The sequence below is a fragment of the Sorex fumeus genome, unplaced genomic scaffold, assembly GCF_029834395.1.
Source record: "Sorex fumeus unplaced genomic scaffold, SorFum_2.1 ptg000035l, whole genome shotgun sequence".
Classification (NCBI taxonomy): Eukaryota; Metazoa; Chordata; class Mammalia; order Eulipotyphla; family Soricidae; genus Sorex; species Sorex fumeus.
In genome coordinates, this window is record NW_026606092.1 from 9,452,239 (window position 1) to 9,471,355 (window position 19,117).

Below are 19,117 nucleotides of genomic sequence, written 5' to 3' on the forward strand. Positions count from 1 at the left end.
AAAGGATGGGCTGGAGCAATAGCACAGCAGGTAAGGTTTGCCTTGCACGTGGCGGACCCGACCTAGCAGAGTTCGATTCCTGTGCCTCCGATTCCTCTGCCCCCGCTAGGAGAGCCGGACAAGCTACCGAGAGTATCTCGCCCGCACAGCAAAGCCTGGCAAGCTACCCGTGATTTATTCAACATGCCAAACACATTTAACAAGTCTCACAACATTACTGGGCCCGCTCGAGCAAATCAATGAACAATAGGAGGACAGTGACAATGACAGTGATATAAAAATATGTACGTACCCACAAGAACAGGAATTTTATTTTGGTAGGAAACATGTCTCTTGGGTGAACAACGGTGTTTAGGGGCCAGGGATATAACTTAAGTGCTTTGTAGGTATGAAGCTCTGAATTCAATACTTTGTCCCACAATGCACCTGCCCTTCTCCTCCAGGGTATAGTCCCAGGGTGCAGGCATATATATCCCCAAGAAGCAACCTTCCTTGTAACAGTCTAAGCCGCAAACCTTCAGGCCCACATCAATACATCACGCATCCTGTCTCTCTCCCCCAGCTTTGAGGGGTGGCTACTGCTAAAGTAGTGCTATGGCATAATACATGTTTTTAATAGATGTTTGCATGCATGGAGCGATAGCACAGCGGGTAGGGCGTTTGCCTTGCACGCAGCCAATATGGCCGACCCGAGTTCGATCCTCCGCCCCTCTCGGAGAGCCCGGCAAGCTACAGAGAGTATCTCGCCCGCACGGCAGAGCCTGGCAAGCTCCCCGTGACGTATTCGATATGCCAAACACAGTAACAAGTGTCACAATAGAGAACTTACTGGGCCCGCTCGAGCAAATTGATGAACAAGGGGGGACCATGACCGTGACCATTTGCATACTGAATGAACATTTGAATAGAATAATGAAAAATGGGAAGAAAACTGGAAAAAATGCAAGTATTAATGATACAACTTCCCAAATAAGTATGAAATTCAAAGGTAAGAGGAGACATAGTATTTGGACAAGTTGAGTGTAATAAAATAATAACATCCAAGGGAAAAAATAATAGCAAGATAGTTGGCAGGAGATGGTTCATAGGGATAGAGTATATTGCATGTGGAAGTACTCAGTTCTAATCCTGCCTGGTATTATCACATGGTCCCTTTAAAATCCCTGAGTATGATGCTGAGTAGTGAGCCAGGAATCGTCCCCAGCACTGCTGGGAGTGGCCCTAAATTAAAAACAAAAATAAAAACATAATTGTAAGAGATTTGAGAGCTTGAAGTCAAAGAAAAGATGAAATTGTGAGTACTTTGCAAACTCATTACAGGGAAACAAAAGGACAATAGTTGAGTTTTAAAGGAAGGATGGACACTAGCAAACATTCACAGGACACAAGAGGCTAGGAAGGGGCAGTGATGCAAAACAGAGTAACTGAGAATATAAATGAGAAGAAATAACAAACAAGAGAGGGGAGAACATATTTCTGAATCCCCAAAAGAACTCTGAGTATAAAATAACAAATCCCAGGATTATCACAAGGAAAAATGTAGAAATGTTTGAGAGAAAATAGTGTCAGTGCAATTTTAGGTATCATGGATATGAAGTTTGTGGGACTTGAATCACAGGTGTTGGGAAACGTAATTAGCTCTAGCAGAGATGATTTGGGAGAGGATTGTAGATTTTCCCCCACCCGTATCTGCCCCCAAAACACAAGTGTACAAAGACACCACTAAAGGAAAATAAAATAACCGGGGGGAAAGGATGAGAGCTCAAAAATGTGTAAGAACTGAAGTGCTGCTTTTTTTCTTTTGCTAGAATAGGTGGAGAGATGATACACCAAGGAAGAGAGAGGACAGCTGGGACTGGGGGCATAGGAAAGAGAAAAGGTCTAAAATAGATCCACTGGGAGAGAGCAGAGGAGTACAGAAAAGACAATTAAAAAGTCTGCCAAATAGCAGCAAAGAGCAGATTGAAGTTTGAAAGCATTCAATTCTAATGAGCCAAATCTGCAATGCTGTTTGCCTCTAGCACTGCTCTCTCTCCAGGGAGAAGAAACAAAGAGAGCAAGAGTTAAAGGTAACTGAGATTTAGGAATTCACTGACTGAGCGAAGAAGCAAAGGTTTTTAAATGAAGAGATAGCCTGTGTTCCTTGTGGGGAGCGAAAATCTAACTCATTTAAAGCAAGAAGGGAGAATGCCTGAATCTTATTATTGCGAAGTATTTCCCAGGGATGGAGGGAATTATTCTGAATCCTGAAACTGAAAGATGAAACTGTCAAGGAATCAGAAGTAGTTCTAATTAAGCAATAGCCCTCCCTCTCTCACCCAGTCCAAACCATTCCTGCTGAAAAGAGAGCAATGAAAAGGGAAAAACTGTGAGATCAGAAGTCTTCTGATGAGGTCTGAGGGGAAGTGAACAGTGTGTGTGTGTGTATGTTGTGTGTGTAATCCATGTGTGTATGTATGTGTGTGTGAGAAAGAGACAGAGAAAGAGAGACAGAGGATAGAGTGTGAGCATGTGTGTGGCAGAGGGTGTTGTGGGAGGAGGATATTATTATTAATACAAAAGTTAAGAATGTCTAAAATTTAATATATTTCTAAGACATAAAATCACTCATTTTAAACGACCCCACTAGAAAAAAAAAGTGTTTTTTTTTAAAAATATATAGTTAAACTACTGCTTTTCTGTAATTATAGATTTTGGTTTTTCAAAACCTTGTCAGTGCAACAGTTTCCAGTGTGGAGACAGCCTCTTGCCCTCTAATTTTTCACTCTATTCCAGTAAACTCTGCCTTCTCTTAGTTCCTGGATTAAATCAGGAAGGTTTCCACTTTTGGGGTTCATTTTCACAGTATCTGTCATGCTATACTCCTAAGGGGTCAGGATGCTGAGGAGTATACATCCCAGAGGAATCCCTCCCTAAATAGCAACTGAGAGTAGCCTTCATGCATTTTGTACCATCGCCTTGTTTTTGTTACTTTTTTTTCCTTTGGAGGGCACACACAGCGGTATTCAGGGCTTACTTCTGACTCTACTCAAGGATCAATCCTGGAGACCCTATAAAGAGCCTAGGATTAAACCCAGTTTGGTCACTTGCAACGCAAACGTCTTTCCCACTGAACTATCACTGGAGCCTTTGTTGTTGTTGTTGTTGTTTTTAATCCCACACACATCATCTGAAAATATCTTGATTGCTTTTTATTTTAGAATTTGCATTCTCCAATTTGAATATGACCCTTTGAAAGAGAAGGAGACCCACTGGTCACCATAACATTCGGCAATACACTTTCAAAGTCTATCATACTATAAGCATACAGCGGGCATTCAAATACTTATCTATTGAACGGAGAATGAAAATGGAGTGTCAGGAACGTGATAGACACTTGGATACAAAATAAAATCAAATTTACATCAAATAAAAGTTTGAAAGCTTATTCACAGAGCTCTGATCCCAAAAACATGACAGATAAAAATGTTCATATTGCTGACTTAAAACATCCCAAAAGATTGTCTCTGTTTTATTTTAAGCCATAACTATTGTGATCAAGTAAGAATTGTTTTGAATGGAAGGATAAAGAAAGAGACATCTTTAAAGATGAACCTAAAACTACTCAGTAAAATTTTAAATTAGCAAATAAAATATGCACATAAAAATGCTCATGCTATTTTTAATCAGCTCAGGGAGCTCTGGAAATATAGACAGATTTACAGAGTTTGAACAGTGCAAGATTTAATTAGTGAGGGCATATACACAAACAAAATGTCAGATAAATTTTCCAGAAAATAAATTCTATAAATTATGAGTAATGCTTTTACTGTTTGTCTTGCTATATTAGATCTAGAAAATAAGCTTAATTAAGAAGTTAAGAGGAAGCAGACTTTAATCTCTTTTCCGTAAAAGGCAATCTGTAAATTAAAAATTCAATCTTGAGTTAAATTTTCACATTTTCTGTGGAAAATATTCTTGTTAAAAATTTTTCATTGTTTTTTCAAAAAAAAGAAAGAAGATCATCGTTGAACTTTAATCTTAATGATTTATTGTTTCTAAACTTCCAGTGGATTTCCTGTCAGACATTACAATGTTTGAGTTGCTTCAATGCTAAGTTCCTACAAATACATAGGAATATATTAAAACAAGCAGCTTCAGCTTTCTTTTATAATTTCCAGATTGAAGCAAAATCTCAATATTAAAAGAATTCATGTCTAAAGAATCTCCAGACAAATCCAAACTTAGAGTCACAACAAAACACTTAGTCTGTATTGTTCAAGTATGTCAAGGTCAACTTCTCAAAAAAACTATCTCATCCTAGCACTACAAAGAAAAATAAATAAAAACCATAATCCTTAAATTAATATTGAACCACAGAAAACAAAATAACTTTGAAAAGAATTGCAGCAATGGGTGCAGACTATGAACTATACAGTATTGTGCCATTGTCAAATTTCCTGATGGTTTTATTAATTGCACTGTGTTTTGGTGGGGAAATATTTTCACTCTTTATAAAAGCAAAGAAACTGACGGCAAACAGAATTATGGACAAATAATCAGTTGGATTGGTGGAAGGATGAACGAATATTTAGGAAGAGACAAAGGAGGAAAGGAGCAAAGAAAGGGAAGAAGGAAAACTGGGAGAAAGAGAGGATGGGAGGAAGGACACCTTAGTGAAAGTTGCAAGTTTTTCACTTTTTTTCAAGCAATCTAGATATTTCACTCATTTCAGTGATTCAAACATTAAAGCACATCATACTCTATTAGTGGGTGTCTCAAACATAAAAACATCCTAAAGAATAAATCACTAAACATCCAACATCTGCTATTTAAATTGTAATAATATATTATTATATAAATAAATAAAGATAAAAATTCAAATATAAATTTTCTTAAAATATATAAAATTTCTTAAACTCTTCCTGATTTGATTTTATTATTTATTAGCACAGCGGTAGGGCATTTGCCTTGCATGCAGCCAACACGGCCGACCCGAGTTCGATTCCTCCGCCCCTCTCGGAGAGCCCAGCAAGCTACAGAGAGTATCTTGCCCGCACGGCAGAACCTGGCAAGCTCCCCGTGACGTATTTGATATGCCAAACACAGTAACAAGTGTCACAATAGAGAACTTACTGGGCCCGCTCGAGCAAATCAATGAACAACGGGAGGACCGTGATTTATTAATATATGACAATGTTTTTTGTAAGCGAGTTGGGCTACACCTAGTATAGTTGGGCTACATTACACTTAGTATAGTTGGACTATTATAATATACTAGGTATACTATACTTGGGGGGCTGGAGCGATAGCACAGCGGTAGGGCGTTTGCCTTGCACGCAGCCAACATGGCCGACCCGAGTTCGATTCCTCCGCCCCTCTCGGAGAGCCCGGCAAGCTACTGAGAGTATTTGATATGCCAGACACAGTAACAACAAAGTCTCCAATGGAGACGTTACTGGGCCCGCTCGAGCAAATCGATGATCAACGGGAGGGCCTTTACTTTACTTACTTTTATTATACTCGGGGCTTACGCCTGGCTCTGTGCTCTAGACATCACTCATGACAAAGCTTGGGGAGAACATATGGGGTGTCAGGAATGCAACCCAGGCAGGTCTCATGCCCTACCTGTTTTACTATTTCTCCGGTCCCAATATGCAAAATTTTTGGAATATAATATTAAGTTGTTCCAAACTTAAGTATAAAAATTTAATTAAAGGATTTAAATCATCTGAAAGTTCACATAAATCAAATACCAAGTATAGGCTGAATTATGTCTTTTCTCACTGCTCTTAACAACTTAAATTTTTGAACCCAAGTGCTAACAACAACAGTAATAAGACAAGCAGCTTTGTTATATCATTTTCACTTTAAGGAAGCTAATAGAAATTAAATATCTTCTTCAAACAGGAGTTATGTGACAGAAGTATGAGAATTACAAAAGCATGCCTCTCTCTTAGCTTCTCTAACAAAACTGTTGGGAAGATGGGATATCTTTTATCATGCAACGTTTTGTACTTTGGGATAAAACTTGCATATGTGTATCCATGGTATGGCTGATGGTACTTTCAATATTACTCCACAAACAATAAGTAACATTTGAAGGATACTGAAAAAGGGAGAGCTAAGAATAATCTTGTTTTCTCATTATTAGTAGAAAGAGTTAACCTCAAGATACACACATACATGTATGTGTCTATACACAATTTGTTATTTTTGTTATTTTTCTGGGCCTGCCAACATGCCTAAGGAAGAAGTAAATTTTATTTGGGTAGTATTAATATCATACTGCATCGTTAGGAATAATGTAAGTAAGTAGTTATATTGAAACTAAAACAAATTTAAAAGTTTTTAGATCATGGTTCATCAAGGAAATTTCCTGCCCCACATTAAAATTAAAATCTCTTCTCACACACATGCATACACATAAGGAGTTTTCCACTGAGTTTGCACATAGTAGCATATAAAAGTTCTATCAATGACACGATGAATCACCATCTTTAAGGCAGGAAAGTGCATGCTGAGTTCAGGCTGCTCAGTAATTATCTTAATTTATTTTAATCTTAAGTCTTTAAAGGAATATTATGATTCTAGGAAATCCAAATCTGCAGTTAAAATAGAACATCACAATCATTTCTAAGGAGTCACACTCCCCCCGCCCCTTTTTTTTGCAGTGAGTATTCCTGAATTAACATTACATAAGCAATGATCACAGTTAAAACTTTCATTTCAAAGGAGTACCAATTTGACATTACAAAGAAGTAAGAAACAAGACATTACTCTCATTGTTGTAAATTGAAACATTTAGCCCAGTTCAAGACAAGTTATTGTGGACTAAAGAAAACTTGTTATTTCTAAGTTTTTACTCACCTGTTGTTTCCACAATGCCTTCGAGGATGACAACAATTTCGAACTGTTCACTTTGCATGCTTCGCTGGGATAGGTCATAAAAGGGGCTTTTGGCATCAATCACGTGGCAAATCGTGAGGGGGGAAACAAGAAAAAGTTGATCTGCCCCCGTACTAAAACCTACATCCAGTTCGAGTTGGTCAAGGGGAAGGAATTCACCCTCAGGTGTCTGCCGAGACTAGACAAGCACACAGAAAAAAAGAAGAAATCACCACTTGCACTAAAAATTTCAAGGCAACCCAACAGTAATTTACATCATTGCCAACATTCTGCGCTATCCATCATCTTGCAACAAAATCCAAATAAATCATTATGCAGCTATGTTCTAGCAATTGGGCCCAAATCCCACATAGCTCATGTGGAACATACATGCATTATTTATAATACACAACTTACTATAATTACCATTCCCTCATTCTTTGGAGAACTGCCTGGTCCTACAATGACTGTTAACACAAACTGTGGAACTCAGTGTCCATGTGCTACTGCTTGACATAAATCACTGCTGGTAACTCTGTATGCCAGCTTCCTTCCTCAGAAAGCAAATAAGTAAGCAAATCTTATGCAGTTTATCTTAAAGCACACTTATAATTTAAGAAGAAGTTTATTACATTGTAATTAAGTAAATCAGAATAATTTTTGCAGACTTTTGAAATACAGCAAATAGATAAAAACTAAAATAAAGGTACTATCATATTAAATTTCTATACAAACAACAGTTCATATAGTAAAAGTAAAAAGCAGATGTTGTTAGCTAACAGCTTTCAGACTCCTAATAATAAACTGCATTACATTTATTTATTTCTGTTTTATTAATTTTTGAAAGGTAGTAAAACATTGCACTAAGCTGAACTTTTTTTGCACTGAAAAGCAATTTTAAAATTCTACCAGTTAAACAGTTTTCTTTCTTTTTTTTTTTCTTCAGCTTTTTGGGTCACACCCAACGATGCTCAGGGATTACTTCTGGGTCTGCAGTCAGAAATTACTGCAGAAAAATTTCATTGGTGAAACTTACGAGTGGCCAATAGGTTTGGAATGACTCAATGTATTTTAACACGTGTTACAAATTTAATTCAATAAACAAACTAGGATTTGTACAATGGTCTGTCCAACAAAAATCCTCATTCCAAGGATCCTAAGATACACATCAGTTTTTCATGTAGAGTAAGTAAATAAGTCTGAAAACACTGAGAAATGTGGCTTAATAAGATGTCCTCCAGGAGAAAACAGAACCAGGAGTTTCAAATTGGGGAAAATTTGTTATGGTAATTATTTGTTATAGACTCAACATCAGCAGAATTACAGATTATCTGTCACTAGCGATATTCAGGAATTTTCATTCTGTAGGAAAAAAATAACAAAAATATTGACTTCTTTTTTTTCATTGTCCAGAGAGCAATTGATGAAAAAAAAATTACTGACAGAGAGAGAATGAGAGAGAGAGAGAGAGAGAGAGAGAGAGAGAGAGAGAGAGAGAGAGAGAGGATATCCACGGAAAAATCTGATAGTGTAAAATAAAAACAGCTGCCCTAACAACCAATGTTGGAGATAACTAGGAATTTCTAGTCCAGTGTGAAAAAGCTCTTTTTGGAACTATCTCAAGTTACCTAAATCTGTTTCTGTTGCTATTGTCATGTTAGGAAAACACAAACCTTTCCAATGATGCAGTTGTATAGGGATTGATGATAGAAAATAAAAATAAAAAATGAAAAATATTTTTGACATTTTTTTGTTTCATTATTCTTTCATCTACAAAGAAACAGGTGTTATATAAACACAAGGTGTGATTCTGATGTTTGCAATTAAATAATAAAATTTGGTATGTTTTATTAGTGATTCTAAACTCTTGTTCTTTAGTAAGTGAATCTTCAAAAAGAAAAAGCTTTAAAGATGAATTTTCTGTTTATCTACATACAATTTTCCCCTGGAGGACATGTCTTTTCAATTATCATATATGAACCTCAAAATTAAAATATTTTCCTTTAAATATAATTGTTATTTACACTTATAAATCATTAATAAACTATATTATACTCTCTGATCATTTACCAACCCATGAAACGGAGTGAAAATAACAGGCGATTAGGAGAATGCCAAACTGAAATGAATAACATACTATTTTTAGTAAACTAATTAATTTGTTAGTAAGTTAGACCCAAATATGCATGTTCCATGAAACACTATGTATTTTATGATTTTAAAAATGTGTTTTATTGGGCTGGAGTGATAGCACAGCGAATAGGGCGTTTGTCTTGCATGCGGCAGACCCGGGTTCAAATCCCAGCATCCCATATGGTCCCCTCAAAAAATGCATTTTATGTACTCAAAAATCACCCCTATATGCTTTGTATTCAAGACATCGCAGAAACAAAGCTGACAACGGACAGAAATTTAATAATATCTAATTTTGAGGTGTGGGTGGGGGGTGGAAATGGCTTCTGTGCTTATATATTTTGCAGACAAATATAGTTTGTGCATAACTATTAAAATATAGCCTAAGATCCTATATCATTGACCTTTCTTTAAAGAAAAAAAAGAGGTAATATACATAGCCACAGTGTTTTTTTCTGGTAAATCTTTTGTTATGCCATCAAAGTATTTCAACTGGCAATACGCTTTCCGCCATGAGCGTTGCTTGCTTTGGTGACACTGTAAGAGATAGGGATGTGCATTGATCACTGTGACTCAAACAGAATGCTTCTCTGGTTAATGGTATGAGTGTGGCAGGGGATTGGTGGTGGAATTGTTTTAAGTCTGAGCTGCTGGGGAGAGCAAGGTTACCTTGTCAGTACTCAACTAAAAGCTTAGAATGTTTCAGAAAATAAATGGACCTAACAATTTTTTCCAGAAGCATACACAGTCTACTCTATTCTTACAAGAATTCTAACCATGGCCTTTCAATTCTGGTGTGGTTCCATAGATATTTTGGAGCGAGGGGGGCAAAAAAAAGCCTGTTAGTTTTAAGTCTCATACAAGTGGAGTGAGTGATTTTTGTTCAAGGAACTACTAGATGCAAGGATATGAAAAAGAAGCCAAGGATAAAGAGGAGTTACATATTTGCCTGTATAAAATCAAACAGTGATTTGTATTTTAAGTATGTTATAAGGACTGGTATGGCATCAGCTTCAAATTCTCTTATTTAGCTCTTAATTATCATATTGTATCCAGAAGTTTTAATTATGTAAAAAGAAATTTTAGAGAAAATTCAGCATAACATTTGTTTTACTTTACTTTTTGGGGGTGCGAGGGGGCACCACACCCAGCAATGCTCTCAGAGGTTACTCCTGGCTCTACATTCAGGAATTGCTCCTGGTCGTGCTGGGAGGACCATATGGGGTGCCAGGGATCGAACCCAGTCAACTGGGTGCAATGCAAGCACCCTACCTGCTGTACTACTGCTCAGGCCCCAAGTGTAACCATTATGATGCCATTTTAAGGAGTGGGCTAGAGAGATAGCCCAGGGGATAAGGTGCGTGCTTTGCATGCAGCTGACCCAGGTTCAATTCTTCAGCTCAGTAAAGGGTCTCCTTTGCAGAGTCAGGAATACTCTGAGAATAGCCAGCTGTGGCTCAACCCTCCAGCTCCCCAAGGAAATATATAAGAAGAAATATTTCACTAATAAAGTAGTTTGATAATAGTCATCAAAACCATAAACCTCTTAATTCCAAAGAAATCGCAGAACCATGATCATTTCCTAGGAAAAAAGTATAAGCAGTTATGGTTTCTCTCTGTAATACAAGCAAATCAAAAATTTAAGCCTGACACAGTAAATTTAAATCCTTAAAAGTTGTAACTATCATTGACTTCCACTTGATGAATCAATCATTTAAAATCATAAAATAAATAATTTTTTATGCCTTTCATGAAAAATTATACTAGGTCACGAAAAGCAGGCTCATAGAAACTGGTAATTCTTGGGGGCTGGAGCGATAGCACAGCGGGTAGGGCATTTGCCTTGCATGTGGCTGACCCAGGTTTGATTCCCAGCATCCCATATGGTCCCCTGAGCATCACCACGAGTAATTCCTGAGTGCAGAGCTAGGAGTAACCCCTGAGCATTGCCGGGTGTGACCCAAAAAGAAAAAAAAAGAAAAAGAAACTGGGAATTATTAAAAAGTATAGAATTATTTTTTTAAAAAAACTATGATCTTAGAATGACTTCTATAAATATCTATTTCAATTTGGAATGGAGGGAAGGAAAAAAATCTTCCTGCTTTAAATTTTTTTTTCTGCTTGAATGCATTATAGCAAAGAATGAAGGTAAGAGAAAAATCAATCTAAAGGTTCAACTTTGTTTAGATTTATTAACCAAAACTTTATAATATTATGTATTTGAAAAATTATTTTGTAGAAATGATTTCACCACAGTTAGATGTGGCATTTAAATAAGATTTAAATTCTTCTTCATAATAAAGGCTCCTATTATGTTCATTTTACACCAATGAATGTGTGTAGAACATAGGATTTGTACATTTTTTGGACTCTAATGTACTAACTTCAAAGGAGCAGTCAATGTGATATGACTGCATTATATTAAAATTCAAAAATGGCTTTTAAATCACAATAATTTAACTTAAAAATTGTGCCTGATAAGAAGGCAGGTTGGGTGGACGAGAGGAAATCTGAGAACAGATTTTGGTTGAGTCCATGGATTTGTGAATAAGTTCCTTAATCAATAACATCTGATTCATGAGTTGTGGAGAAAAGTTGACATGAGGGTTGGAATGATTTAGGAACATTGTATGCCTGAAACTCTAATGTGGACATATTTGTAAATCATGGTTCCTAAATTAAAAAAAAACACATAAAAGAAGAACACTTCAAAGAAAGGAAAAAAATCCAAAAAGGTCTAGAAGATTATCAATTATAATTCTGAATAAATGTAGATAAAGAGATTAAAAACTCAGATTCTGGTCATTTAATTAATAAATATCTTCCAAATATAGTGAAAGACCACTGAATATTTAAATAGACATAAACATAGTTCTCTGGGGTGCACACTTAGTGTATCTTGGCATCAAGCAAATCGTGTGATCAAGTTCCTCATGGGTATGGGACAGTTTCCATATTCACTCATCAGGGACTAACTTCACCAATACAATCTATGTTTTTTGTGCCTTTGTCTAACTCATAAGTCTATGTTTTAATGATAACTATTCCTAGTTTTGGTTGAATCTGGGATTTGTGAATAAGTTCCTTAATCAATAACATCTGATTCATGAGATTTACTTCTTTCATGTTTTAAATCTTGCTTCACACATGTCACCTTCCACAAATCTCTACTGGAAAGAGGTGTTCAAGGTCAGTGTGGAGGGGATGGAAGGGGAGGGAAGGGTAGAAAAAGGGAGGAGAGGGAAAGAGAAGGTAGGGAAAAGGAGTATATGGGAAGAAAGAGATAAGGCAAGGTAAGATGGAAGATATGAGAAGGGGAAGGTGAGGGGCAGGAGAGAAAAAGGGAAGGGAGAAAAAAGGAATGTAGGGGAAATAAGGGAAGAAGGAAGAGGAGGGAAGGGGAGGGGAGGGAAGGGGAGGGGTGGGAAGGGGAGGAAGGGGAAGGGAAAGGAAGGGAAGGGAAGGGAAGGGAAGGGAAGGGAAGGGAAGGGAAGAGAAGGGAGAGGGAAAGGGAAAGGGAAAGGGAAAGGGAAAGGGAAAGGGAAGGGAAAAGAAAGGAAGGGGAGGGAAAGGAAGGGGAGCGGAGGGAAGGAGGGAGAAGGGGAGGGAAGGAGGGGGAAGGGGAGGGGAAAGGGGTAAAGGAAAGGGGAAGGGGAAAGGGAAAGGAAAGTGGGAAGGGGAAAGGAAAGGGGGAAGGTGAAAGGTAGGAAAGAAGAGGTGAGGAGAAGGAAGAGAAGGGAAGAGATGCCATTTTACTTATCTGTATACTACCTCTGTATGTGTATGTGTATAATATATGCTAAAGTGTGTGTGTGTGGGGGGGGAATCCCATGGAATGAGGTAAAAGTTCTATCAGGAAACTAAAATTAGGAAATGAGCCAAAAGTAGGTTCTATAAAAAGAGACAAAAATAATAATGCCTTGCCACTCAAATAAATAATAGGCATGACTTTGGTATATTCATATCAAATTTAAATCCAGGCAGAGTGGAACACAGACATCTAATTTTATCTGTACTGTCCACAGTTGGGGTCTGTCTTGCTCTGCAACTGCATTTCTTTGGACTTTTTGAAATTTCATGAATTGTCACATAAAAAAATATGACCATACATCAAGGCTAAAATAAATACATTTAAAATGTTAGCTAACTATCCTATAGAAACATATTCACTTTTATGAAAAGAAAGTATCACATAGAGTGGAATGTAATTTATATTGTGATAGATTTGTGTGTTTTTTTATACAGTTAAATGAAAAAATGGTTTTATAATTTCTCGAGGGCCTTTTAGGGAATTTATAATAACTGTGGACGAGATTTGTAACCCTTCTGGCACATTCTCCTCCTACTCAACAAACACCCTCAAATCCCACAAAAGCCTTCTCCTACTTTTCTTTATCATATGTTCTTGCCTACCACTGTTTATTTGTGGGTCTCTAAGTCTTTTATTTCTGTTCACACTGAGCACAAGGCACACTGTACTTTTAGGAACCACATTAAAAATCAAGAACAAAATTAACAAAATAACATACTATGCCTATTTTTTAAAAAAAAATCCTAAATGAAAGGATTTTTATAAAGAACTCAAGTAAATGTCTTTGTCACTTTTTTCAGAGGATGCCAATGAGGATAATAAGGAACTATGGTTTTTAAAAATACAGATAATGTTTCCACAAATGAAACTCCCCCTGTACTGAAGTACCCAGATTTCACAGATACTTTTTCTATGATGTTAAAAAGAACAAGTTTTTAAAATAGATATCCATCTGCAGCTCTTTTAAAGGAGATATATAAACTAATAATTTAAATAGATTCAAAACTAAAGTACAGTTTGGCCAAGATCAACTGACAAAAAGAATCACTTATATAAAGTCATATAGAATTAAAAATTATCACATCTAAGTGCAAGAGATAAAATAAAGACACATTCATATGTGGAGGAACTATAATAAAATCCAATTTTGAGTATTCATGTAAATGGAGAATAAAAAAGTGAGTAAAAAAATAACTTTTTAGACAAGAAACACCACTGCTTTGAAATAAATGAATGTTAGGGTAAATCTTCTCAGAAAAAAATTTGATGCTTATTTGAAATAAAATAAGAAACAAAATAATATTTTTATGAAAAAATTATCTTTATCACTTTAGTTCAGGGTTTTGGTCCAACAATTATCTAGTTGATTTGTTCTTAAAGATTTTACTATCATCTCTCTGGACCATGTACATGCCTAAATAGTATATTAAAGAACACTTTGTCTTTACCTAGAAGAAATCAATCTAAAAAAATACACTATTAGTATATTTGTAGAAAGGAGTAAGTGTAATTCCCAAATCCTTTAAGCCAACACGAAATTGAGACTCCATTGCTTTAATTATCGGGCCTTTTTATCAGGCCTTTTTATAGAAACTTTCAACTGGATGAGATATATATATATATATATATATACATATATTCATATATATATAATGGGCTGGAGCAATAGCACAGTGGGTAGAGCATTTGCCTTGCACGTGGCCAACCTGGGCCGACCCCAGTTTGATTTCTCCATCCCTCTCGGAGAACCTGATAAGCTATGGAGAGTATCTCATCCGCATGGCAAAGTCTGGCAAGCACTCTGTGGCGTATTCGATATGCCAAACACAGTAACAATATGTCTCACAATGGAGATATTACTGGTGCCCACTAAAAAAAATCGATGAACAATGGGAGGACAGTGCTACAGTGCTATCATTTAAGATGATATATATATATGTATATATATATATGTATATACATATATGAAGGCCATTCTTAATTACAACTTTTTCTAGTTTAAAAGAAGAATACTAAAAATAAATAAATAAGAGAGAAAATTCAAACAATTCATCAAGACAGAGATAAGAGAAGAAAATAGAATGTTCTTCTTTGAGGAATTTTCTAAGCAAACCTGAGCCAACTGGGTTGGCCGAGTGCAAGGCAAACGCCCTACCCACTGTGCTGTCATTCCAGCCCGAGTACATATAAAATATGTAATGAATAAATTCAAATTTAGCTTTAATTTTTATTTAATCTATTTAATTTCTCCTCGATAGAAAATGGACTATTTTCTTAGGAATGAAGTTGAAAACTCTTATCTGACTCCTAAACTAAGTAACATTTTCTTTGAATAAGCTAATTACATAAAACATTGGCAACATAGTTAAAATTATTAAAATTTAAAAAATTCAAAGGTTTATACATGGAAATTTTTACTGTAATAAGGGTTGGAAAACCAATCCTATATGCTATTTGCCCAAGAACAGAAAATGCTGTATGATCTTTAAATAGAACTCCTATAGTAATTTTGAGAGAAAACCTTTTATTCAGCAAGAAAATAAAATGAAGCTATAGCAAAGCATACATAGACAAAAATTATAATCATCAAATATGTTGTTTTATTGCCTTAAAATTTTAGATACATCTCTGTTACAGAGAAATTAAAAATATCAAGTGGGGGTTACAAGAGGAAACTGATATGTATAGTATTATTTCATAAAAATTTATAGTGCCTGATACTAAAATACTAGTGCTTTAATATTTTGGTATAACTTCTCTTTGAAAAAATATAGCTTGGGGCATTTTATCTCACTTCCTAAGAGAAAATGATACTAACTTATTGCAGACAAAACTCGCCATTAATTTGCTGAATGTTATTAGTTCTCTAATAAAACATGACTTTTCTTTAATAAGTCTAAGGAAATGACAAGAACTAGGAAAATCCATCTCCATCACCATGGCTACAGAAAAAACTCAGCCTCAAACAAACTACACTCTCTGAGTAACACAGTACTCCTAGTGATCAACCCTCTCACTCCAGAAATAACAGGAGAAAATTTTACTATAATTTTGTTTAAATATAAATCTATGCCACATGTCAATCATTTACTTGTAGCATTGACATTTTAACAAATTAAAAAGTAAAGTACTTCATAAGAATAATGTATTCACTAGGTATTATTTTTTATCAGCTTATGTTGATATAGCACCTTGCTCTGAAATTGCCAATATTATAAATGTTTTATTGCTCTAATCAGGACTCTCTTAATATTATAATGGTATAGGGACAAATGTCATTTATCAGTGTTCTAAAACACTGTAGAGGCCAAGACACGTCAGATCCATTGTACCTTTGTAAATAACAAAACCAAAGCCAAAATATATATCTAAATACATATAGGTATATATTTAAGATAATTCTAATTCTTTCAGGTTTTGTGAAAATAAAGATAGAAAAAAGTCTAAAAGCTATCTAAAGTATATAGCTTTTAAAAGCATTTATTTTCACAAACACCTTGTAGATATATATAAAAAATGAAGAAGAGAATCAAAGTGATGTATACATATGGATTTCTTGACAAAAAAATCTGACAGTAGAATATAAAAAGTGCTCCTATCTTTCTGGCAAGTTCAACCCAAAGAGAGAGTTTAGTCCTTGAAAAAGAAGCCTATCCAACACATAGCACTGCAATAATCATGTCTGTAGCAAAACTGCTTCTTCGCTTGATCCAAAGATTCACTTAGTTTTGACAGTGGTCAAACATAAAATGCCAAGTTAAATGAAAAGCTTAGTTCAAGCACATATGCTAAGTTAAATCAAAACTATGAATTTCATTAAATTTTAAGATATTTGATCAAAAACTATTCAAAGTTACCTTCAATAGCATGTACATTTGAATCAAGTTGAAATATTAACACCATGTCACACAAAATTTAGATCATTTACTGTCTGAAACACAATGAGCATGTATATGATGTAAAGTGACAAGAACTGAACTCCTTTTCAGTCCCCCCACCCCCAAAACTTCAGTGAGCAACGTGGTCAAATGTAATTAGCGTGAGGGCTTATAAAGGAATAACTGAAATGACATAGAAGGGCCAAACTGCTCCCAAACAATGGATTACCTTTAACTGCAACAGAAGTTGAGGGTGAATAAAACAATATATTCTCAGGGTGGGTGTAAAGTGAGATTTCAAAACAAAAATCTCAATTTAAGTATGATCTTCATCTTATTAACACTTAATACTAACTCTGATTATGGCGCTCAAAACAATCTCAGAAGCATTTTTAATATTTCACTCGAGGTTATCTTTTTCAATCTGTGAACAGTTTCGGAACTCCCCTCCAAAAGATGAACTGTAAAGGGCCCGGGGGGAGTGAGTTATTATCTTTAGCTCCCAGGCTCTAATTGGGTGAGTGACTAAGGAGGGCTTCTTTCTTGTTTATAATGGTGCAGGCTAAGGAATCCATGGACCTTATTTTAATAACCATGCCACATGCTTTTACACTGCTAGGGATGGGAAGCAATCTTCTTTATGGCTGCTGAAAAGCTTCAGGTGAAGTCTGTAATTGACAAAACTTCCCCTCCACCGCCACCACCAAAAAAAAAAATTAAGATTAAAATTAAAAAGACACGCTACAGGAAAAGCATTCGAGCTTTCACAAAACACTTCTCTAGGAAAATATTTAGATTTTAAGTCTTTTTTTTTCTAAGAATCAGATGATGCTGTTCCTCCCACTTTATGAACTGCTTCTTGCCTCCTTGAGCAAGCTTGCTGAAAGAGATGACCTACAGGTACATCCTTGTGCATGTCACTGAGTGTAGAGTTCTGAATTAGGCAATATTATTTGGTAAGAAGAAATGTTAAAAAAGAGCCACTACAGAAGGAAAGGTGAGGTCCTATTGGTGCCTAATTCATCAAAATAATAGGTCTTCGGGGTTTTTGCAGCACCACCATCACGGAGCAAACAGAATGAGGGCCAAATAAAAGTGCTCTGCAAAGGAGCAGAGAGAGTGGAAAAACAGGGCAATTTACCTTAGGGCACCTGGGGCCAACACCTCTCCATAAGCGTTACTACTTCCAATAGTGCTATCGTGACACCCGCTGGCAGGGTGGCAAGGACGGAGGGACATAAACAAGAGCATCAGAATGAGCAGGTGAAGAACAAACCTGCCAGCGGTGCTCACTGGATCCAGTCCTGCAGACACCCTCACCTGCTCCATCCTCAAAAGAAGTTTATCCCTGGCAGGAGGTGTCCTAGGGGCTGAGGAGGGGTGTGGGAGGGTGACAGGGGGCTGGGGGGATGGTGCTCCTCCGTTGGGGGGGAGGGGCGGGCAGCACTTACTTTGAGCAGTTTGCAGCGGATCTGCGCCGAGACCATGTGGCTGTTGCGCAGGTTGCCCACCCGGAACATGAGCGTGAGTTTGCCGTCCCTCATGGAGATGACCGCGTGCTCGCTGAACATGAGGGTCTCGGCGCGTTTCTTGGGCTGGGACATCTTGATGAACATGCAGCCGATGAGGAAGGCGTCCACGATGGAGCCGAGGATGGACTGGAAGAGGAAGAGGATGATGCCCTCGGGACACTTGTCGGTGATGTAGCGGTAGCCGTAGCCGATGGTGGCCTCGGTCTCGATGAAGAAGAGGAAGGCGGAGGGAAAGTTATAGACGTTGGCCACGCAGGGCGTGTAGTTGCCGACGTGGGCTTTGTTCAGGTCGCCCCGGGAGTAGGCGATCACCCACCACATGGACGCCATGAAGAGCCAGGCCACCGTGTAGGTGAGGATGAAGATGAAGAGGTTCCAGCGCCACTTGAGGTCCACCAGGGTGGTGAAGAGATCCGAAAGGTAGCGGCTGGTCTCGCTGCCCAGGTTGCCGTGCTGCACATTGCACCGGCCGTTCTTGTCCACGAACCGCTGCCGCTTTTTCTTGGGCACCAGCTGCTGCTGTGGGCCCTGGCCCGGCCCCTGGAGTTGCAAGCCCGAGCCACTGGACGAGGTGGTCACTACCTGGTAATCGTCCCCAAATTTCCTTCGGAGTGCAGACATAATACGGAGGGGCGAGCCAGATTCACACGCCAAGTCGCAGAGCCTAGCGCTGCAAACCAGCACCGATAAGAAGGTGGGGGCGGGGGACAAGGGGGGGGACAAAAGCGAGAGCGCTTTGGGGGGCGGCGGGGGGGTGGTCAGGCGCACCCTGCAGGTAGTCGCGGTCTCTGCCCCCCGACCGACGCCTGTGCCACCCTGGGACCGAGGCTTTCTCTCCAAGCCGAGTCTGAGAAAGTGTCCGCCCGCACTCAAGGCAGACGCGAGGCTAGGAGCAG

At 37.5% G+C, this 19,117-nt stretch overlaps 1 protein-coding gene across 2 annotated transcripts in view; it reads right to left on the reverse strand.

Annotated features, from left to right (window-relative positions):
- KCNJ3 (potassium inwardly rectifying channel subfamily J member 3) overlaps positions 1 to 19,117 on the reverse strand; it is a 171,452-nt gene that overhangs the window by 151,692 nt on the left and 643 nt on the right. For both annotated transcript variants that reach the window (XM_056117637.1, XM_056117638.1), the window contains exons 2-3: positions 18,141 to 18,891; positions 6,850 to 7,066 (exon numbers count right to left, since the gene is read on the reverse strand). In XM_056117637.1, the coding sequence (XP_055973612.1) occupies positions 6,850 to 7,066; positions 18,141 to 18,842 (919 nt within the window). In that variant the 5' untranslated portion in view covers positions 18,843 to 18,891. The remainder of the gene's footprint in view (positions 1 to 6,849; positions 7,067 to 18,140; positions 18,892 to 19,117) is intronic.